Here is a 23,725-nt window from a genome sequence, read left to right as displayed (position 1 = left end):
CACATCTCAGTTTGCCAATGTGTCCCACAGCACACATTATAAAATGAAATTGAACGAAAAGAGAAGTTTCACTGTTGTCATTTTTTTTCTTCAATTAAACATACAGTTATCAAGGATAATAGAAAGAAATGTAACTTTATTACCCAGACCCTCCATGTTACAATAATGCCCACGTGTTACTGCTGACCAATCAGAGCACAGGCAAAAAAAATATCGTTCTGACGGGGCCTTACCAATGACGAGGAAACGGAAGTATTTTTGATTCACAGGGAAACAAATTTGCTAAAAGCTGCACTTTACCGATCAGGTGAAATTAACAACAGGTGGAGAAGATGTCAGAGCCCAGCAAGCATGATATTGCTGCCATTTTCAAACGACTACGTTCCTTTTCTACGAATAAGGTGAGAGTTGATAAAGCTTCTGTCTTTAACGAGTAAGTAGCTAATGTTAGCTAACTTCAGAGGGGAAAAAATGACACGTCGCAACTGTTTTGCTGGGCAGGGGTAGATGCGTCGTAACAAACGCACATGGAAAAGCTTTGAAACCACGTATGCTCATTGCACATCCTCCTGACAAATATGTTTTTTGCAGTGTTGAAGAAAGAATTAGCAATGAACAGTTTAAATGGAACGATAGGATATATCCTGGACAGTCACGTTCGAGCCAGCTGTCATGTGGCATGATGACAGTTGGAACAAAGATGGTACTTTAAGAAACTGGTTGGACAGTCCACTTCGTTAGCGTCAGTGTGTTTATTGTACATTTAATAGATGTCTGTTAAATGTTGACTTATGGACACCACAAAAGATAAGACGTCACACAGAACACAAACAGTACCTTTTGGCTCAAACTGTCGATTCCAGCTGTTTCCGTCTGCTGTTTAGCATGGCTACATTGAACGCGACAATGTTGCAACCGCAAGCATCGAAAAGCTGTTTTGGAAACATTGTTCCACTAACGTTATATTGCAACATTTGTAACTACGGTTTAGATCTACTGTTGGTAAATTTCGGCGTTCTCATAATGTGTGGACAAGTAGAGGCAATAAAATAAAGTTGTATACTAGAAAGAATAGGAAAATATAAAAAAATATACACAGTATGAGGTCAATATTTTGTACTTCGACCTCCACGCTACTGGTTGATCATCATTATGTGTTAGTGTTTTGCTATCTATTTGGCATGCGCTCATATTAACTTGCTTATCAGTGTCCCATAGACTTATCACTGCATGAAGGAGACAGCGAACACCTTGTCTGTATTCAAGTCTCAATGTTTTCCAAAGTTGCTTCTTTTCTATTACAGCCGTGCTTTGACTGTTCGGCTAAGATCCTAGTTGGGCCAGTATCACCTATGAGTGTTTCTCTGTATAGACTGCTCAGGAAAACACAGGTCATTAGGAGTGCACCTGTCATTCATCAGGTAAGGAACATGAATGAAAAACACATTTGTTGCCTACCCCCATCCTGTTCTTTCAGATCTACACTAGGGGCTAGGGATTGTTTCTGGACAGGACCATTGGCTTCACACACACACAGTTTGACACATTATGGCCCGATGGAGTGTTCAGAAATCAGAAACTGTGTATTGTTTGTTTCAGGTCTTACTGAGCTGGACTCTAAACTGGTCCTGGTACCAGCTGCGATGCATGCAAGGTGCGGCGGCAATGCCAGCGCGGTGAGTAAAGCCATCCATGGTGGGCACTGACTGGTGGGCAGCCACGTCCCAACCTGCTGTTTTTGTTAAGCGCTGAGAGGGTGGTACTAGTAGTTATGTTTCTGACTGCATTATCTCTATAGAATGTATATACTGTATGATGTCACAATAGGGCCCTGTATAATACCTGTACGATGTATGCAATATTATAAGTAATATTTGATAACTATTAACAATACCTTTTGTATTACAATGTGTAATTCAAACCATTGTTTTCCCCGTGTCTCTCAGAATGCCTTCTTTGCCCAGCAAAGGCTGCACGTCCAATGCCGCCAACACCAAGTACAACAGCCGAGCCGCTGCGCTCTACGCGAAAGATCAAGACTCGGCCCCGCAGGCCACAAGGCGCTTCGGCACTGAGGTGCCACACACATCCATCCAGACATTCCACTGGGCAAAAATGATTTAGTCAACATTGGTTACTTGTTATACTGTCTTTAACAACATAATCATGTCGCATCAAACATGGCTGATTTAAAGGAGTGTATACTTAGGTCCTTATAGATGCCAAGGAATCCTCTGTTTTGTTTCCCTGCAGTTGTGGCTGGACAGCCAGGCCCCCCTCTCTCCAACATCTCCCGTCAATAAGGAGGAGGATTTCTTCAGTATGCACGCACAGGTGTGTGTGTGTGACTGTTTAGTACTTATTTGTTTGAAATTGTAGAAGATTATGGATGTGTGCATGTTGTTTACATGGTCTTGTCCTTACCTTGCGTATTTTGTCAGGCATTCCCTGATGATCGTAGCTCCGCCCAGCCTAATATAACAAGCTCCGCCAGATGAATCTAAGCCCACCCCAGTAGAGGAACCTCTACAAAAGAAACCGAGAGAGACAAAACAGTACACCTTCTACTTCAATATTTACACTTCAAGAACACACATACACTTGCATCTGTTTGTCCATGTCGTCTATGCCTCAACTCTTTCTGTCTTCAGGTAATACAGAGGGTCCAGTGTTGACGTGCTAAGTATGTCTCCTAAAGAAGCCTTAGGTAAGAGGACCAAGAGATTTGCCCTAGAGACTAAAGATACTCAACTAGAACCTTAAGCATTAGGATACGTAGAAATATCTAAGCCTGGAGCTCTAGCTCTTAGCTCTGAGCCTTAGCAGCTTCTATCACTGTATTCAATGCCCACTGTTCCTTCTCCTTAGAGTCCTCCTCTCTTCTCAAGAAGAAACCAGCTGGGGCCAAGAAAACAGTAGTACTCTATGGAGTGGATTAAGGAGGTAATGTTCCTTCCTGTACCTATGTGTGTTGTGCTTATGATAAGAGTGATTTGGTGATGGTTTGTGGGTGGGGATTTAGTGTGAATGGACTGTGTACATCGCTCATGGATCTGTGGGTCAGTAGATTAGTAGAACGCGTATTCACGTCTGTGTCCTGTGTTTTGTCTCAGTTGGGCGCTAAGAAAGGTGGTCTTGGGGGTAAGAAGGTGAGCAAACAGAGTTTCTGTGACCTGGAGAAGAAAAGCACAGGCGGTAGACAAATCTCAATGAGAGAGATACAGCACCCACCACAAGAACAGCCCCCAACCAGCAGAGAATCCATGTGCGTCTCTCTCCAATTTAATGGCTTTATTGGCCTCTCGCTCTCTCATCCACATTATCTATTATTCTCTAATCTTCACTCTGCTTATCCATTTTTTCTCTCCACCTCTTTCTCTCTCTTCCTCCCTCTAGTGGTGCCTCCATGAGACTGGCCTATAAGGATCTGGAGGCGCAGCAGAGGAGTAATACAGAGAAAATGAAGGGGATGGGGGAGAAGAAGAAGGAGCAGGCTGAGAGACTGGGCATGGGCTTTGGCAGCAGGAGGTGGGGGGCATTGAATTGATGGTGGTGATAAAAGGATTAGTTTATTTCTTAACACACTTTTATAGATGTCCTATGTTAGAATAGTTAAAAGGGTACTTTACATTGCAGGGATAAGTCACTCATCTTCTAAAACAGGGATTCGCTAACTTTTGCTGTGCGATCCATTTTGATATTAAAACATTTTTGGCGACCCCACCATGTAAAAATGTATGTAATCAACGGCCAATGTTTACTTTTTTTAATTTGGGTTTGACAGTCTATTAGAAATGTCAGACAGTATTTCAATCTGACGACTATGGTTTGAAGTGACTGAAATGCATCAGAAAGGTATTGGGAAGTTCAGAAGATCATCAGGCAATAATGTTGTATGGTCTTCTGTGTAGAAAAGAACATAATTGATTATGTTATTTTTCTCCCAGTCTGATTTAGTGTCTGGCTTGTCCACTCGGTTCTAAACGGCTAGTAAAGGGAAACCGTACGTGTTCCTGAGAGTTATCTTTCAGTGATGGGTCATAGTATTTGTAGCTTAAACGGTACTGATGTAAGTTAAAATTTTCTCTCGCAACCCGATTTTCAAATTAGCCCATTCCCCCCCCCCCCCCCCCCCTGCACATTAGTCATGACCCCTAGTTTGGGAAACCCTGATCTAAAATAATTATATTATTGTTGGGACTGAAACATGTTGTAACCATTGGAGATATTGTGGTAACAAATACTTTGATTATTTGACTCCATTGTCTCTCCCCCCTCTATCTCCCTCTAGTGGAGTGTCTCACTCTGTGCTGTCAGACATGCACACTATCCAGCAGGAGAGCCCAGTGGGGTCCAAGCAGCCCACTAAGAGCCGGAGGTACACAGAGAAGGAGGAAGAGGAGACTGAGGAAGGCTCCTTTACATCCAGGTCACCACACTACCTACACACTCTGGCAATGTTCCAATACTTTAGCAATGGGTCATTCCTTCTTGGAAGTAATCACTGGCATGGCTAGCCTGGTCTCAGATCTCTTTGTGTTGTCTTGTAATGGGAGTTGGAAAGACATCACAAAAAGATCTGGGAACGAAATCCATTCAAATTGAGCTCTCTGACTTCCGGCAATGGCGACGCTTTAACAATACTGTGTAGTGTCCTCGAAGCACCAGCATGGTTCAGAATGGAGATGGACAAGGGCATAACAAAAATCCAAGAGACACTTTCTGAACGCCTCAGCAAAATTGATGTGCTGGTTGATAGACTCCACGAAGACCAGAAAGTCACAAAGGGATGAGTGACAAAGTTAGAAAAAGACTATGCTGACCACCAGGCTGCCATCCTGGACGTCCGCGAGGAAGTGGACCAAAAATACAAGAAGTTGGACGACGCCATCTCTGAACTCGAAGTGAAATTTGATTATTGCGAAAATTTCCAAAGGCGCTCGAATTTGAGACTTCAAAGTTTCTCAGAGGCCATGAAGAGACGCGATCTCCTTTCTACAGGAATGGAGAATTCTGGATTGACCCCCCTCCACCCTCCTGCGCACCCACTGGAGATCGAGAGGGCCCATCGCACCCCACGGAGGCGGCTGCCTGGCCAGGTTGCACCCAGGGCATTTGTCATTACATTTCTACGGTACCAGGACACTGTTTGCATCCTCTCTGCTGCCCGAGCAAAGGGAGAGCTCAAGTACAGAGATGCTAAATCATGACCTTTCCGGATCTTTCTCCCACACTACACAAGAGGAGGATGGCTTTCTCCCCACTGAAGAGACTTCTGCGTCAGGCTGGCTTGGCATATGGCCTGCGCTACCCAGCAACTTTATGGATCGAAACCAAGAATGGTGAGCGCACATTTGACTGTGAAGATGGCTGAAACATACATGAGGAAAGAACTTCCTGACTTGTTCACGTCTACTACACCCCGAGGAACTGTCTTTTGAACTTGGATACAGTGGACCTTGAACTGTTAGCACATGAGGAAACAACGAAATTACTCATATGATCGACTGGCTGGCTGGTTGGCTAGATGGCTAGCGTGATAATGACTGGCGAGGTAAAGTTGGATCATAGGTATTGTTGGCTGTGCTATTTAGCCAGCTTGCTAAGTATACAAGGGTGTAGCTATAGCTACTCTCCATCCACACTATGCCAGGTAGTTACATTTTTCTGTATACTGTTATTTTACGCAGAGAGGTCCAGTCGGGTTTGGTTAAATAGTTATGTGGCTTTTGAATGGGTTTCAAGCCTAACTATGTTTATTACTTCAGGCGATTTTAGCTAGTATTACGTTTGCTGGCTTGTTTATTGTTAGATGTATGCTGGCTTTAGTGATACCGAGACAGGGATAAGCTACTCACTACTCAGTTGATATGTCTTAATCATTTCAAAAGGAATTTGCAATCCAAGATGTAATTTTCTGTGGTTTCCAAGAAAACGGCTGGTCTAAGATTGGGTTCTGCATAGCTGCCCTGTTAAAAGGCATAATTATATATACTATAATTATACTATAATTAATTATACTATACTATAATTAATTATATATATATATACTGCTCAAAGAAATAAAGGGAACACTAAAATAACACATCCTAGATCTGAATGAATGAAATATTCTTATTAAATACTTTTTTCTTTACATAGTTGAATGTGCTGACAACAAAATCACACACAAATTATCAATGGAAATCAAATTTATCAACCCATGGAGGTCTGGATTTGGAGTCATACTCAAAATTAAAGTGGAAAACCACACTACAGGCTGATCCAACTTTGATGTAATGTCCTTAAAACAAGTTCAAAATGAGGCTCAGTAGTGTGTGTGTGGCCTCCACGTGCCTGTATGACCTCCCTACAAAGCCTGGGCATGCTCCTGATGAGGTGGCGGATGGTCTCCTGAGGGATCTCCTCCAGACCTGGACTAAAGCATCCGCCAACTCCTGGACAGTCTGTGGTGCAACGGCGTTGGTGGATGGAGCGAGACATGATGTCCCAGATGTGCTCAATTGGATTCAGGTCTGGGGAACTGGCGGGCCAGTCCATAGCATCAATGCCTTCCTCTTGCAGGAACTGCTGACACACTCCAGCCACATGAGGTCTTGCATTAGGAGGAACCAGGGCCAACCGCACCAGCATATGGTCTCACAAGGGTTGAGGATCTCATCTCGGTACCTAATGGCAGTCAGGCTACCTCTGGCGAGCACATGGAGGGCTGTGCGGCCCCACAAAGAAATGCCACCCCACACCATGACTGACCCACCGCCAAACCGGTCATGCTGGAGGATGTTGCAGGCAGCAGAACATTCTCCACGGCGTCTCCAGACTCTGTCACGTCTGTCACATGTGCTCAGTGTGAACCTGCTTTCATCTGTGAAGAGCACAGGGCGCCAGTGGCGAATTTGCCAATCTTGGCGTTCTCTGGCAAATGCCAAACGTCCTGCACGGTTTGTGGCTGTAAGCACAACCCCCACCCGTGGACGTCGGGCCCTCATACCACCCTCATGGAGTCTGTTTCTGACCCTTTGAGCAGACACCATGCACATTTGTGGCCTGCTGGAGGTCATTTTGCAGGGCTCTGGCGGTCCTGCTGCTGGGTTGTTGCCCTACTACGGCCTCCTCCACGTTCCTGATGTACTGGCCTGTTCTCTGGTAGCGCCTCCATGCTCTGGACACTACGCTGACAGACACAGCAAACCTTCTTGCCACAGCTCGCATTGATGTGCCATCCTGGATGAGCTGCACTACCTGAGCCACTTGTGTGGGTTGTAGACTCCGTCTCATGCTACCACTAGAGTGAAGCACCGCCAGCATTCAAAAGTGACCAAAACATCAGCCAGGAAGCATAGGAACTGAGAAGTGGTCTGTGGTCACCACCTGCATAACCACTCCTTTATTGGGGTGTTCTTGCTAATTGCCTATAATTTCCACCTTGTTCTATTCCATTTGCACAACAGCATGTGAAATTTATGTCAATCAGTGTTGTTCCCAAGTGGACAGTTTGATTTCACAGAAGTGTGATTGACTTGGAGTTACATTGTGTTGTTTAAGTGTTCCCTTTATTTTTTTGAGCAGGTGTGTGTGTGTATGTGTATATATATATATATATATATATATATATATATATATATATATATATATATATATATCCTCCCAGGTCTCTCTGTGGCACAAGACAGGGTTGTCCCGCTAGTCCTCTCCTTTTTTTCTTTGTCTATAGAGCCACTGGCAGAAGCTTTTACATCTCATCCATCCATCCATGGTGTTCGTGTAGGCGGGCGTGAACATCTGGTCTCGCTATATGCCGATGACATTTTGCTTTACCTCACTAAACCAGCAATTTTACTCCGAGCATTAGTTGACATCCTGAAAGAATATCTGACTTTTTCAGGATATAAAATAATACTATCGAAGAGTATAACTATGCCTTTTAACAGGGCAGCTATGCAGAACCCAATCTTAGACCAGCCGTTTTCTTGGAAACCACAGAAAATTACATCTTGGATTGCAAATTCCTTCTGAAATGATTAAGACATATCAACTGAACTATACTCCACTTCTCAAAAAGGTTGGGGAAGAATTGGATAGATGGCGGGATTTACCAATTTCTCTTATTGGGCAGGTCAATTGTGTAAAGATGAATATATTACCAAAATTCTTGTACCATTTTCAAACCTTGCCCTTTCCTATTCCCAAAGCTTTTTTCAAACCACTTAATAGGAAGGTTTCTTCATTTCTGTGGAAATGGAACCCCCCCAGAGTGAAACTCACAACTTTATACAAACCATACTCAGAAGGACTAACTCTACCTGACTTCCAGTTGTATTACTGGGCATCTCAGTTAAAGGCTGTGTGGGTATGGCAAGATACAAGTTCACCCTCTTGGAAGCAGAGGCGTGTCTGACCCCTGCTACATTGGCATCTATACCTTATATTAGCCCACTTAAAGCTTTGCTAGGTCTCATAAACAACACTTTCATTAAAAACACTTTAAATATATGGATTGAAGTCTGTAATCAAACAGAAGGGCTTAGATCTATATATGAACAAATACCTTTTTTATAATAACCCCATCTTACCCAAAGCCCTGAGATGGTATTACATTTTCTTGGTTCAACAAAGGAATGAAAACATTTGCTAATCTCTATAGAGAAGGTGAACTACTATCCTTTCAACAACTGGCATCTCATTTTCAGTTACCTCAAACTCATTTCTTCAAGTACCTACAGGTTAGGCATTACATTGCCACTCAGCAGGGAGGTAGGATTCAGCCCATGAGTAAACCTATAACTAATAAACTGTGGCTGGGGAGGAAAGGGGTAAAAGGTTTCATTTCCGACATGTACTCTGGACTTCAAGCTCTGTTGGGGAACGATGAACCTCTGAAAGCTTGCATAAAGTGGCATGATGACCGTGGTCTCATTGTTGAGGATGAGAAATGGGGAAAGCTCTTTTTAGATGCTCAGCGTCTTTCATTTAACACAAGGCACAAGTTGATGCAATTCAATATTTTACATAGGGTCTACTTTACACCAGAGAGACTGTATAAGATCAATTCCAAATTTTTCACTTATGCATATGTTTTTGTTCTGCCCTGAACTAAGCATTTATTGGAAAGACATTATTCAGATCTTATCACAGGTCACTAATATGATGGTACCACTAGATCCTTCCCTTATACTTCTTGGAGATGATTCTGTTCTACCAGTTAATATTTCTAGCAAAACCAGATTCATTAAATTGTCAGTCATTGCAGCCAATAAATGCACAGCTTTTATATGGAAGAGTGACAAGCAAGCAGATGTGGCTAAAATAACTATCTTCCTAAATTCCATCTGAAAAAATAACATACAATTTATGTAATAAACCCTTTGAATTTACTGATGTCTGGGGGGACTTTCAGAAGTTTCTAGAGACGTCACTTTAGCTGCCTCATTACTACTATCTTCATTAATGTTTTTGTGTTGAATTTATTTTCTAGCATGGAATGTGAAGGTCATTCGGTTTCTTTTTTTGTTGATAATCAGTGAAGCTAATACCGGTAGAGTGGAGGGAGGGGGGTGTTCCTGTGTTGGGGAGGGAAGGGTTTTGCACGATGTGCCCCCATGTTGCATGGTGTTTTGTGTAGGTGGAAGGAATAACGGGGCATTATTTGTGTCACATTTTGATTGTTAAATTGTAAAAAAAAAAAAATAAGACAATATATTGTACAAAAAAAGTAATTGAGCTCTCTATTCCATATGAAACCCATCAGGATGTCGATGACCAGTTCAATGACCAAGTTTGATGACCCGACAGAATCCTCTGACAAGTTCTTCTCCAATTGGAGCGAGACGGGGGAGTCTGGCTGGAGGAAAGAGAGCAGGAAGCCAGAGCCAGACTTCTACCTGAGCACCAAGAGTTCCTCACAGGACGACAGGTACTATATGACTGTTTGATTTCCAGGGATGAAAATACAGAGATGCATGTGAAAAAGTAAAATTTTATTTTGCCCGTATAAGTCCCCTGAGCCACTTTTTTAAATTCTCTATTTTAAGGTTCTCACTGCAGTTGTCACTGAATGCACCCTCCCTCTCTCTCACACACAGGACCGCAGCCCGGCGGAAAGCAGACCCAGTCCCTGTCTCAGACTCAGGCGACGCCCGCAAGAAGTTTGGGGATGTCAAGGCCATCTCCTCTGACATGTACTTTGGCAAGCAGGATGACTCTGAGGTAGGCACACTGTCACGGGACACACACGTACAGTACCAGTCAAAAGTTTGGACACATCTACTCATTCCAGGGTTTTTCTTTATTTTTCCTATTTTCTACATTGTATAATAATAGTGAAGACATCAAAACTATGAAATAACACATATGGAATCATGTAGTAACCAAAAAAGTGTTAAACAAATATATATATATATTTTATATTTGAGGTTCTTCAAGGTAGCCACCCTTTGCCTTGATGACAGCTTTGCACATGCTTGGCATTCTCTCAACCAGCTTCATGAGGTAGTCACCTGGAATGCATTTCAATTAACAGGTGTGCCTTGTTAAAAGTTAATTTGTAGAATTTATTTCTGTCTTAATGCATTTGAGCCAGTCAGTTGTTGTGACAAGGTAGTGCTGGTATACAGAAGATAGCCCTATTTGGTAAAAGACCAAGTCCATATTATGAGAAGAACAGCTCAAATAAGTAAAGAGAAACGACAGTCCATTACTTTAAGACATGAAGGTCAGTCAATGTGGAAAATTTAAAGAACTTTGAAAGTAGCTTCAAGTGCAGTTGCAAAAACCATCAAGTGTTATGATGAAACTGGTTCTCATGAGGACCACCATAGGAAAGGAATACCCAGTTTCCTCTGCTGCAGAGGATAGGTTTATAAGAGTTAACAGCCTCAGATTGCAGCCCAAATAAATGCTTCACAGAGTTCAAGTAACACACACATCTCAACGTCAAGTGTTCAGGCCTTCATGGTCGAATTGCTGCAAAGAAACCACTACTAAAGGACTCTAAGAATTAGAGACTTGCTTGGGCCAAGAAACACGAGCAATGGATATTAGACAAGTGGAAATCTGTCATTTTGGTCTGAGTCCAAATTTGAGATTTTTGGTTCCAACCGCCGTGTCTTTGTGACGCAAAGTAGGTGAACGGATGATCTCCGCATGTGTGGTTCCCACCGTGATGCATGGAGGTGTGATATTGTGGGGGTGTTTTGCTGGTGACACGGTCTGTGATTTTATTTAGAATTTAAGGTACACTTAACTGGCATGGCTACCACAGCATTCTGCAGCGATACGCCATCCCATCTGGTTTGCGCTTGGTGGGACTGTCATTTGTTTTTCTAATCAGCACACCTCCAGGCTGTCTAAGGGCTATTTGACCGAGGAGAGTGATGGCGTGCTGCATCAGATTACCTGGCCTCCACAATCACTCGAGCTCAACCCAATTGAGATGGTTCGGGATGAGTTTGACTGCAGAGTGAAGGAAAAGCAGCCAACAAGTGCTCAGCATATGTGGGAACTCCTTCAAGACTGTTGGAAAAGCATTCCAGTTGAAGCTGGTTGAAAGAATGCCAAGCCTGTGTAAAGCTGTCATCAAGGCAAAGGGTGGCTACTTTGAAGAATCTCCAATCTAAAGTATCTTTTGATTTGTGTAACACTTTTTTTGGTTACTACATTATTTCTTAGTTTTGGTGTCTTCACTATTATTCTACATTGTAGAAAATTACTAGAAACAAAGAAAACCCCTAGAATGAGTAGGTGTTCTAAAACTATTGACCAGTAGTGAATATATATAAAAAAATTGATTCGTAATGACAAATTATTTGAGTCTATAATTACGTTGTACCTAAGTACTGATGTTACTACCTTTTTGATCTAATTGACTGCCAGTATCAAATGTCTGCCAGTGTTGACTGTTCTGGTTAAAGTTTTACGCTAGGCTGTGACGTCCTACAAGCCTCTCAGGCTGGTGTTTACAGTTCATTTGGTGCTGTGGAATTCATATGTCTTTCTCAGAGAAGGCTGTTAGACATTTTCTCTGCTTCTGTTCTGGCTGTGTTTCCCTGTTGCAACATTGCTTTTTTTTATTGATTATTATCTACAACTGCTGTCCTTTATTTATCCACCTGAAAATCCCTGTTACAGTAATACCCCTATGTGTAGTATGTTCATTGTTTAGTATCAAGTATGTCATTTGAAGTATTAATGTGGTGGTTTCCATGCAGTATGAGGCGAAGACTCGCCTGGAGAGGTTCTCTGGAAGCAACTCCATCAGCTCAGCTGACCTGTTTGATGACCCAAAGAAACAGATGGGTAGGGAAGCCAACAAGTGTATACTTAACCATTCATAGAGCGCATTCGGGAAAGTATTCAGACTCCTTGTCTTTTTCTACATTTTATTACAGCCTTATTCTAAAATGGATTCAATAGTTTTTTCCCCTCATCAATCTACACACAATACCCCATAATGACAAAGCAAAAACAGGTTTTTATAAATTTTTGTAAATTGTATTAATCTAAAAATTGAAATCACATTTACATAAGTATTCAGACCCTTTATTCAGTACTTTGTTGACGCACCTTTGGCAGTGACTCCAGCCTCAAGTCTTCTTGGGTATGACACTACAAGCTTGGCAGACCTGTATTTGGGGAGTTTTTCCCATTCTTCTTTGCAGATCCTCTCAAGCTCTGTCAGGTTGGACGAGGAGTGTCACTGCACAGCTTTTTCAAGTGTCTCCAGAGATGTTCGATTGGGTTCAAGTCCGGGCTCTGGCTGGGCCAGTGGTGGGCCGTCAGGGCCTGCAAGGCTATCTCTGCTGGCCTAAACATCATCAGAATATAATTATTTTTTTAAATATATTTTCCCACAAATATGTATTAAATTATTCCCCAGAGTAAGAGTTATACTCTTCATTTCATAGCTTTCCTCTTGGTTGCACTGCTTCCAGCCCCAGGTTGAGATTTTGAGGGCTGGTCTTTATGTTAGATCTTTTATCCAATCATATTCAGCCATCATGTGTTGCCAGGGGTCTAAAATCTGCCCTCAGGCCTTCAGAATCAACAGTGCGGGCACTTGTAGCTTATAGTGAATGGAAATGAAAATTTAGTGTCAACCAATCAGCTTTAGAGTTGGCTATTGTACGCCTGCTAGCTGGCTCCATTGTTACACAGGAGCCAGCTAGCAGGCGTAGTGCGTCCACGTCTTTTGATTGGATTACCAATATTGAGAGGCAGGTCCTATGGGCAGGTCTATGCAGATCTAGGAAACTGAATTTGATAAACAAATTAATTCGTGTACTACTAAGCTGTTTTTTCAACCCACAATGGCGGAAGGAGGAGAAGATATCGATTTGGTCGAGGATATAATTATAACGCCATTCTCAAGACGAACTTTTCAAGAAAAGTTAGACATTGTAAGGAGAGGTCGCCCGACACCACAACGCCTGTCACAGGCGGGAAAGCCACTTTCAAAGTTTCAACTACGAGCGCTGTCAATGGCTCACAGGCTCCGAGAAGCACTGCAAACTGTACTGCTGGGAATGCCTATTATTTGCAAGTGATCGATTTGGTGTTTGGAGCCACACTGGCTTTGCAAACTTGAGTTGTCTAACCAAGGCAGCAACGAGACTCCAAAGTACGGCTGGGCACTTACAAGCAATTGTGCTTTTGAAAACTTTTGGGGACACCGGAGTGGATCTACAGCTCAAAAAACAAGCGCGCAGGGCAYCGGAGCTGCACAATGAAAAGGTGAAGGGAAATATTGAAAAGACTCATTGATTGTGTCATGTTTTTGGGTAAACACTGTTTACCCAAAAATGTCAATTTGTCAATTTCAAGGTGACGCAACGCCTGGTTATACTGCGTTTCTGTCTAAATGTATAGTGTCTAGAGCCATGGCATCATAATGATGGTAATAAGAGGTGGATTAATTCGGGTGGGACTGTGTAGTACCTCACTGAAGGCCCAGGCCCCAGGCCCACGGCACGCCACTGGGCTGGGCCACTCAAGAACGTTCAGAGACTTGTCCCAAAGCCACTCCTGTGTTGTCTTGGCTGTGTGCTTAGGTTCATTGTCCTGTTGGAGGGTGAACCTTCAGCCCAGTCTGAGGTCCTGAGCACTCTGGAGCAGGTTTCCATCTGTACTTTGCGCCATTCATCTTTGCCTCATCCTGACTTGTCTCCCAGGCCCTGCCGCTGAAAAACATCACCACAGCATGATGCTGCAACCACCATGCTTCACCTTAGGGATGGTGCCAGGTTTCCTCCAGATGTGACGGTTGGCATTCAGCCCAAAGAGTTCAATCTTGGTTTCATCAGACCAGAGAATCTTGTTTCTCATGGTCTGAGAGTCCTTTAGGTGCCTTTTGTCAAACTCCAAGCAGGCTGTCATGTACTTTTTTTACTGAGGAGTGGCTTCCGTCTGGCCACTCTACCATAAAGGCCTGATTGGTGTAGTGCTGCAGAGATGGTTGTTCTTCTGGAAGGTTCTCCCATCTCCACAGAGGAACTCTGTATCTTTGTTAGAGTGAACATCGGAAGAGTCTTGGTGGTTCTAAAATTCTTCCATTATTAAGAATGATGGAGGCCACTGTGTTCTTGGACCTTAAATGCTGCAGAAATGGTTTGTGTACCCTTTCCCAGATCTGTGCCTCAACACAATCCTGTCTTGGAGCTTTACGGCAATTCCTTCGACCTCATGACTTGGATTTTGCTGTGACATTAACTGTCAACTATGGGACCTTACATACGTGTGTATGGATATTGACAGTGCATGTCAGAGCAAAAACCAAGTCATGAGGTCGAAGGAATTGCCGTCCTCAATTGGCAGCTTGATTAAATGGTACTCGCAAAACACCAGTCTCAAGGTCAACAATAAAGAGGTGACGCCGGGATGCTGGCCTTCTAGGCAGAGTTCCTCTGTCCAGTGTCTGTTCTTTTGCCCATCCTAATCTCCTTTTTATTGGCCAGTCTGAGATATGGCTTTTTCTTTGCAACTCTGCCTAGAAGGCCAGCATCCTGGAGTCGCCTCTTTATTGTTGACATTGAGACCGGTGTTTTTGTGGGTACTATTCAATGAAGCTGTCCGTTGATGACTTGTGAGGCGTCTGTTTCTCAAACTAGACACTCTAATGTACTTGTCCTCTTGCTCAGTTGTGCACCGGGGCCTTCCACTCTTTCTATTCTGGTTAGAGCCAGTTTGCGCTGTTCTGTGAAGGGAGTAGTACACAGTGTTGTATGATATCTTCAGTTTCTTGGCAATTTCTCGCATGGAATAGCCTTCAATTCTCAGAACAAGAATAGACTGATGAGTTTCAGAAGAAAGTTCTTTGTTTCTGGCCATTTTGAGCCTGTAATCGAACCCACAAATACTGATGCTCCAGATACTCAACTAGTCTAAAGAAGACCAGTTTTATTGCTTCTTTAATTAGCACAACAGTTTTCAGCTGTGCTACCATAATTGCAAAAGGGTTTTCTAATGATCAATTAGCCTTTCAAAATGATAAACTACGATTAGCTAACACAACATGCCATTGGATCACAGGAGTGATGGTTGATGATAATGGGCCTCTGTACGTCTATGTAGATATTCCATAAAAGATCTGCCGTTTCCAGCTACAATAGTCATTTACAACATTAACAATGTCTACACTGTATTTCTGATAAATTTGATATTTTAATGGACACAATTTGCTTTTCTTTCAAAAACGAGGGAATTTCTAAGTGACCCCATACTTTTGAAAGGTAGTGTATACAGTTGAAGTCGGAAGTTTACATACACCTTAGCCAAATACATTTAAACTCAGTTTTTCACAATTCCTGACATTTAATCAGAGTAAAAATACCCTGTCTTAGGTCAGTTAGATCACCACTTTATTTTAATAATGTGAAATGTCAGAATAATAGTACAGTGATTTATTTCAGCTTTTATTTTTTTCATCACATTCCCAATGGGTCAGAAGTTCACATACACTCAATTATTATTTGGTAGCATTGCCTTTTAAATTGTTTAACTTGGGTCAAAAGTTTCGGGTAGACTTCCACAAGCTTCCCACAATAAGTTGGGTGAATTTTGGCCCAATCCTCCTGACAGAGCTGGTCTGTACTTGAGTCAAGTTTTTAGGCCTCCTTGCTCCACACGCTTTTTCAGTTCTGCTCACACATTTTCTATAGGATTGAGGTCAGGGCTTTGATGGCCACTCCAATACCTTGACTTTGTTGTCCTTAAGCCATTTTGCCACAACTTTGGAAGTATGCTTTGGGTCATTATCCATTTGGAAGACCCATTTGCGACCAAGCTTTAACTTCCTGACTGATGTCTTGAGATGTTGCTTCAATATATCCACATCATTTTCCTACCTCATGATGCCATCTATTTTGTGAAGTGCACCAGTCCCTCCTGCAGCAAAGCACCCCCACAATATGATGCTGCCACCCCCCTGCTTCACGGTTGGGATGGTGTTCTTCGGCTTGCAAGCCTCCCCCTTTTTCCTCCAAACATAACAATGGTCATTATGGCCAAACAGTTCTATTTTTGTTTCATCAGACCAGAGGACATTTCTCCAAAAAGTACGATCTTTGTCCCCATGTGCAGTTGTAAACCGTAGTCTGGCTTTTTTATTGCGGTTTTGCTGAGCGGCCTTTCAGGTTGTCGATATAGGACTTGTTTTACTGTGGATATAGATACTTTTGTACCTGTTTCCTCCAGCATCTTCACACGGTCCTTTGCTGCTGTTCTGGGATTGATTTGCACTTTTCGCACCTAAGTACGTTCATCTCTACGAGACAGAATGTGTCTCCTTCCTAAGCGATATGACTGGTGCGTGTTCCCATGGTGTGTATACTGGCATACTATTGTTTGTACAGATGAACGTGGAACCTTCAGGCGTTTGGAAATTGCTCCCAAGGATGAACCAGACTTATGGAGGTCTATAAAAAAAAAAAAAATTCTGAGGTCTGTGCTGATTTCTTTTGATTTTCCCATGATGTCAAGCAAAGAGGCACTGAGTTTGAAGGTAGGCCTTGAAATGCATCCACAGGTACACCTCCAATTGACTCAAATGATGTCAATTAGCCTATCAGAAGCTTCTAAAGCCATGACATCATTTTCTGGAATTTTCCAAGCTGTTTTAAAGGCTCAGTCAACTTAGTGTATGTAAACTTCTGACCCACTGGAATTGAGATATAATTACTTGTCATGCACAAAGTAGATATCCTAACCAACTTGACAAAACTATAGTTTGTTAACAAGAAATTTGTGCAGTGGTTGAAAAACGAGTTTTATTGACTCCAACCTAACACGGAACCCAAACCGGCTGCGAGCGTACGCCATTGTGCATAAATGTATTTTGTCCCCCCACACCAAACGCGATCACGACACAGGTTAAAATATCAAAACAAACTGAACCAATTATATTCATTTGGGGACAGGTCGAAAAGCATTAAACCTTTATGGCTAGTTAGCTTGCACTTGCTAGCTAATTTGTCCTAATTAGCTAGCTTGCTGTTGCTAGCTAATTTGTCCTGGGGATATAAACATTGAGTTATTTTACCTGAAATGCACAATGTCCTCTACTCCACCAATTAATCCACATAAAACGGTTAACCGAATCGTTTCTAGTCATCTCTCTTCCTTCCAGGCTTTTTTTTCTCTTGACTTTATATTGCGATTGGCAACTTTCATAAATTAGGTGCATTACCGCCACTGACCTCGTTCTCTTTCACTCACCCACGTGGGTATAACCAATAAACCAATGAGGAGATGGGAGAGGCAGGACTTGCAGTGCGATCTGCGTCAAATAGAACTGATTTCTATTTTAGCCCTTGGTGTCGCAGATGCGAGCAGTGTGGGTGCAATAATTGAATAACATAGATTTCTACATTTATTTTGCAATGCTCGCGCACGTGACGTGAGCGGTGTGGTCAGCCTGTAAGTGTATGTAAACTTCCGACTTCAACTGTATGTATGTCTTTAGGTGTGCAGTTGAACAAAACAAAATCTTAGCTAATTCCACAAAGAAATCCTAAAATGTCCCTGACAATGTTATTGGTATCTTCTAGAAGTAGTTAGAAATAATTAGATTTCAAGTAGGTGATTCTCATTTACTTTGGAATTGAATTCACCTGTGGTGAGTTGAAGATGCCGGCAGTATAAAAACCATTTATTCAACCAGTTTGAATAGAGAAAAGGACTCATTCTCCTATTTTGTGTCACTGTGTGTACCGCAATGAGCGTGAACAAAAAGAAAACCAGTGAGTTATCAGAGGTCAGACACAAGATGGTTGTCCATGCTTAGCTATCTCAAGGATACATATCCATCTCCAGAGATGTTGATGTTCCTGTTTCCACCGTACGTAATGTTATCAAGAAGTTTAAGGCCCATGCCACTGTAGCCAACCTCACTGGACGTGGCCGCAAGAGAACTTGATGGAAGAATGCAGTGAAGGATTGTTTGAATGGTGGAGAAGGACCTCTGTCAACTGCAGATTCAAGCTGACCTTCAGACACAAGGTACGACAGTTTCAACTCGCACCATCCTTCGCTAACTCAATGAAAGGGGGTTATATGGTAGGCGACCCAGGAGGACCCCACTGCTGATAGAAAGACCTGAACTTGCCAAAATCCTTCTGGGAGAATGTCCTGTGGACAGAAGACCAAATTAGAGCTTTTTGGTAAAGCACAACTTCTCTATGTTTACAGAAAACAAAATGAAGCTTTCAAAGAAAAGAACACCTTCCCTACAGTCCAACATGGAGGTTCAGTGACGTTTTGGGGTTGCTTTGCTGCCTCTGGCACTGGGTGCCTTGAACGTGTGCATGGCATCATGAAATCAGGTGAATACCGAGGTATTTTGGAGCGCGATGTCAGACCCAGTGTCAGAAAGCTGGGTCTCCGTTGAAGAGCATGAGTCTTCCAGCAGAACAATGACCCCAAACACACTTCAAAAAGCACCCAGGAATGGTTCAAGAATAAACGCTGGACTGTTCTGAAGTGGCCAGCAGTGAGTCCAGATCTACATCCCATTAACTTGTGGAGAGATCTGAAAACAGCAGTTAGAAGAAGGCAGTTATTTTGACCAAAGGCTGTGCTACCAAATATTAAGTCTATGGTGTCAATCTCACTTATTACATTTAAATGGATATTAAGTTCTGAATCAAAAACAAATGTTCTATAATATTAACAGTGAAATAAAGAATTGTGGAGACCAAATACTTTATTCCGTTTCTTGAAAAAAGTGCAAGGGTGCCAATTTTTTTTACCACGACTGTAGACAGGTGTGCCCTTCCAAATCATGGCCAATCAAGGATGATCAATAAAAACAACAGGATGCACCTGAGCTCAATTTCCTGTCTCCATAGTCTGAATAGTTATTTAAATCAGGAATTTCTGTTATTTTAAAAATATTTGCAAACATTTTGAAAAACCTGTAGATTGAGGATTTAAAAAAAAATCCATCTTAGAATAAGGCTGTAACGTAACCAAATGTGGAAAAAGTCAAGGTGTCTGAATAGTTTGAGTGCACTGCATATCACACTTTCAAGTATACAATTTAACCATTTCATATCACTAAATCAAGTGAACACCATGGCCCATATTCACAAAGCATCTGAGTAGGCTCAGTTTTGCCTTTCAGATCATATTGAATTAGATGGGGGATCTGATCCTAGATCAGCACTGCATGTGTACACCCCCACAATTTAAACATCAGAAGAAGGATCATTCTAAAGCAACTGCCACTGATGTTACTAACCATCTCTCTCTCTCCGGTCCCCATGCAGCCAGCTCATATCGTCTGACCAACATGCTGCCCAGTGCTCCAGACATGTCCCAGCTGAAGCTGGGGGTCCGCTCTGCGGCCGGGAGGCTGTCCGTCATGGCCAGCGGAGTAGTCACGTCCCTTCAGGTTTGTGGTTCAGATGGCCCTGTTGGTTGGAGCTTGGTGCTAGCAGCAGATTGACTCCCACATGGGCCACATACTGAAGTGAATGTGTTATGGTGACTGTAAGCCGTAAGGCAATTTCAACACAATAAGAACTTGCCCTTTTTATATCATTATTCCAATTGGAAATCCAGTTTCTTGATTTAATTAGTATGTAAGTGCACAGTAACAACGATATCAGTGACTATTTGGTCAAAGGCATGCTAGATACATACTAGTTACCAAAGTACATTGTGTATAAGGGCAACTTTATTTAAAGGTTACCTAATTATGCAGCGTCAACACTCAGACAACTGGTACGGTGTAAGCAGTAGGTTCTTACGTGTTGTGTATCTTCTTTGTTTCAGGACCACTACAGTGCGTGAGTCCAGTGTGTGTGTACCTGTGTTATGACCCACACACACACACAACCTGTTAGGTCCCCTGGGTATTGGAGTCGGTAAACATCCTTACGAGCGATGGACAAGTTCAGCCGTGCAGGAGAGGGAGAGAGATGGACGGAGAGAGAATTAGCGACATTGTGTAGGCCAGAACATAGGCTGTAGCTATACGTGTGTGTAAATAGCAGCTATTTGAATAAAGGACGTATTATCTACATTGGAGTTATGTCGAACCAACATCCTCTATGAGGTAGATGTATGAAGAACACTTATTTCCGCAGCTTATTATTTAATCTGTCCAGGCCTTTAGTTTTGATATTTACATCAATGCTATTCAAAATACATTTTTGTTATCATCCATTATGGTTCTAATTGAGGGTGACTTAGGTTTTGGGTTCCTTTTCAACTGTGCAATTGTTATTGAATCATGTCATCTTGGTCACCTTGGTTTTTATGTAACTATTTGCAATGAAGACATCATCTGGTAGTGTGATAACATGTATTTTTCTACATGCGGTATGTAAATAATTTAGTTAATTAATCTGATGGGCATTGTTTTAATTACCTGCCAAATCCAGAGATGTTGCCATGTAGGATACATGTCTTAAATTATAGGGTGCCTTCAAACCAAAATGCCTGCGACGCATTGTGCGTGTGCCGATTCACTGAATGTGTGTTTGGAGGTATGGTGAAGTGGAGAACATTCGAGGTGGGATAAACATTGGTTGACAGACCTCTAGTCAGGATGGGGTGCAACAAAATGTCCCCATCTCATCTGTTGGACAGTGTAAATCTGCCATTTCATTCACTTCTATCCACCTGTACAGTGCTCTCTGAAAAAAGGTGTCTGCTGTGCTTTTGAAGCATTGTTTGCATTGGTTTGAAAGTGCCCTTAGTCTTGGCAGTGTACTTATGTCACTTGACTGAAGGACCGAATACTCACCGTGATTTCTTTGTGTAATATATATATTTTGTGTATAGACACACTGGTAGGATACGGTCCTGTACAGTGTAGCGTGATCTGGTCTGCCTCTCAGCAGCCAAACATATTCTCCATATTACAATTGGCTATCAGTTCAGATGAATGGAGTAGTATCTTAATGTTCTGTCCCAGTACTCTCAAAGGCTGAGTTAATCTTTTTTTCTTCTCACTAATAGGTCTTTTGCCCAATCAAGTCAGCTTTATAAAAAGATCTGATGTGAAAAGATCTGTGTAAAAAAATATATAATAATCAGAATTGGGCTACCTGTCTAAACGCAGGCAAATAACCGATTCTATTTTCTGTGACCACATTCCTCTGTGAGAGGAACACAGGACACCCATCCAATTATTTTACCCTTCTGTGGCTATGAAGGAAAAGAGACAAGGAAAGGAACTAATGCAAAAGAAATGGGACGTGGCCCTCTGATCAATGACCCATTGGCTGCCCTCCCTAGGCCCTGACTCATTTCAACAACATTTGTACTATGTGTTTAGTGAAGGGTAACCTCTAACCCTTTGCTGAGCAGATTCATTGTAAATTACCTCTGTGAACTGTGTGTACCTTGCAGAGAATATCTAGGGTGTTTAGAGTATATTTTCACACTCTGGGTATATGTGGGTTATATTTTGGGAGTTTATGCATAGTGTGGTTTTGTTATTTTGAGGGGATTGGCTAGAGGTCTAACTGGATGTTGCAAGAAGTATTTCTGGCTACCTAGTATCACCTACCGAACTCCCTGACCATTTTATGCATATTTTTCTCATTTTGATCCTTACTAATTCGAACTCTTGAGTTGAGATTTAACACTGAAGTGAAATATATTTAAGATGCAACGTTGCCCATTTGAATCTGGATTTTGTATAGTGTGTAATTCAGTGACCAACCAGGGCTTTTGTTCAATCTCTTTCTACTGTAATCCAAAGAACATGTGCACATGCCCTAAAAATGTAAATGATGGGAAGATCTAGTTTTTGTGTATTTGTATTAGAAACTGCAAGTAATTTTTTTTTGCTTGAATGTACATCTATAGAACAGCACCTGAAGCTTTGCATCAGTTTCTGAATTTCTTTGTTTACCAACAAATACATCTATGGACATGAGCTCTTTAGAGATCCATTCAATTTGTGTAATCAAGGTGTGTATCATTGTTAGCTGCTGTGTATAAGAAACTTTGCTTCAGAATTAAAAATATACTGCACTTGCATGTCCTCAGTGGCAGACTTACCATTAGGCAACTCAGGCAGTTGCCTGGGGCCCTCACATCATCAGGGGCCTTGTAAACTTGTCAGAATTGTGTTTAATAATACATAATTTATGTTATCTTGTCTTTCTGCTCGTGAGAAACCTCTGATGTGCGCAATTTAGCAGTCGTGACAAATTGAGCGTTTTCAGTTTTTATCCTGCGAATTTGGCTCTAGCTTTTGAACAGTTGGGGCTATTATTATAACCTGTGCCTGAAAGCCAAGACTCTCAGAAACGTGTACCTGTCTTCTGTTTCGCTCTACAATGCTCGCAAGCTGCGCAGGACACGTTAGAAGGGACGGTGACAAAACCGCAGTTGAAAACAATGCAGATATTTTATTCTACACACAATTATTTCCTGATTATCTTCCCTGATGTTTTACCGAACCTTCCAATACCTTTCTGATGCATTTCAATCACTTTAGATGCAAGTAATTTGACATTTTCTTAGCCTTATGAACATATAAACTTGGTTGCATTTTTATCTGTTCTACTATAGGACCGGCCCTACCAATAAGCAACATAAGCGGCCGCTTAGGGCCTTGCATCCGTTAGGGAGCCCCCCACCCAAAGAAATATAGAATTTAGTAACTCAGTCGTGTCTCAGCTTACTGTTGTGAGTTAGAATAGTAGAATACACAAGGTGCAATTTCAAAATGTGGCAGTTCATCAGTTTTGTCAGTCATTGTGTCTGGATTTACACAGGAAGTCCAAATCTGATCTTTTTTTTACACTACTTCAGCTGAAAAAGATCTGACGTGATTGATGAAAAGACCATTTAGTGGGAAAAAAATATCAGAAATGGGCTGCCTGCCTAAACGCAGCCTCAGAGTCACTAGGTAAGTTATTCTAGCCAGCTATCTAAACCAAATAAACTAATCATGGCCGAATTTCCGACAGAGCACACGGATCACGTGCTCAGGGACCCTGACCAACAGGGTGCGCCCATTGATTTTGTTTGTCACTTGCCAGATGTCGTATAAGCATGACATAAGTCATGGCAAAATGTTTAGAATTGCAGGAAATTAGCTTTAAAACGGCAACATTTTCTCTCCATCCCATAGCAAAATTTGTAAAATTGCATGAAATTAGCTTTAAAAAAATAAAAAAAAGTTCTTTTTTATTTCACCTTTATTTAACCAGGTAGGCTAGTTGAGAACAAGTTCTCATTTGCAACTGCGACCTGGCCAAGATAAAGCATA

General features: G+C 42.0%; 1 protein-coding gene and 1 long non-coding RNA gene across 2 annotated transcripts; both read left to right on the top strand.

The window, feature by feature from the left end:
• The first annotated feature begins 1,988 nt into the window (after nucleotides 1-1,988).
• On the top strand, nucleotides 1,989-2,547 carry LOC112081354 (uncharacterized). Its single transcript, XR_002896480.2, has 3 exons — nucleotides 1,989-2,076; nucleotides 2,254-2,334; nucleotides 2,442-2,547. It is a non-coding gene; the product is annotated as an uncharacterized lncRNA (long non-coding RNA).
• A 110-nt stretch (nucleotides 2,548-2,657) lies between these two features.
• LOC112081353 (ADP-ribosylation factor GTPase-activating protein 3) lies at nucleotides 2,658-22,489 on the top strand. Its single transcript, XM_024147784.2, has 10 exons — nucleotides 2,658-2,707; nucleotides 2,869-2,915; nucleotides 3,114-3,265; nucleotides 3,397-3,528; nucleotides 4,292-4,429; nucleotides 9,749-9,913; nucleotides 10,083-10,206; nucleotides 12,207-12,294; nucleotides 19,758-19,882; nucleotides 20,266-22,489. Exons 1-10 carry the CDS (start codon nucleotides 2,686-2,688, stop codon nucleotides 20,281-20,283), a joined length of 1,011 nt encoding a protein of 336 aa, XP_024003552.1. The 5' UTR covers nucleotides 2,658-2,685; the 3' UTR covers nucleotides 20,284-22,489.
• The last annotated feature ends 1,236 nt before the right edge of the window (nucleotides 22,490-23,725 follow it).

Source organism: Salvelinus sp. IW2-2015, linkage group LG3, assembly GCF_002910315.2.
Source record: "Salvelinus sp. IW2-2015 linkage group LG3, ASM291031v2, whole genome shotgun sequence".
Classification (NCBI taxonomy): domain Eukaryota; kingdom Metazoa; phylum Chordata; class Actinopteri; order Salmoniformes; family Salmonidae; genus Salvelinus; species Salvelinus sp. IW2-2015.
This window is presented reverse-complemented; position numbering and strand designations above follow the sequence as displayed.

Excerpts from the sequence above, each read along its gene's own strand:
- LOC112081353 (XM_024147784.2), top strand. The coding sequence starts at position 2,686 with ATGTCTCCTAAAGAAGCCTTAG. Across the intron at positions 2,916-3,113 it reads CAGCTGGGGCCAAGAAAACA|TTGGGCGCTAAGAAAGGTGG; the intron begins GTAGTACTCTAT and ends GTTTTGTCTCAG. Across the intron at positions 3,266-3,396 it reads CCAACCAGCAGAGAATCCAT|TGGTGCCTCCATGAGACTGG; the intron begins GTGCGTCTCTCT and ends TCCTCCCTCTAG.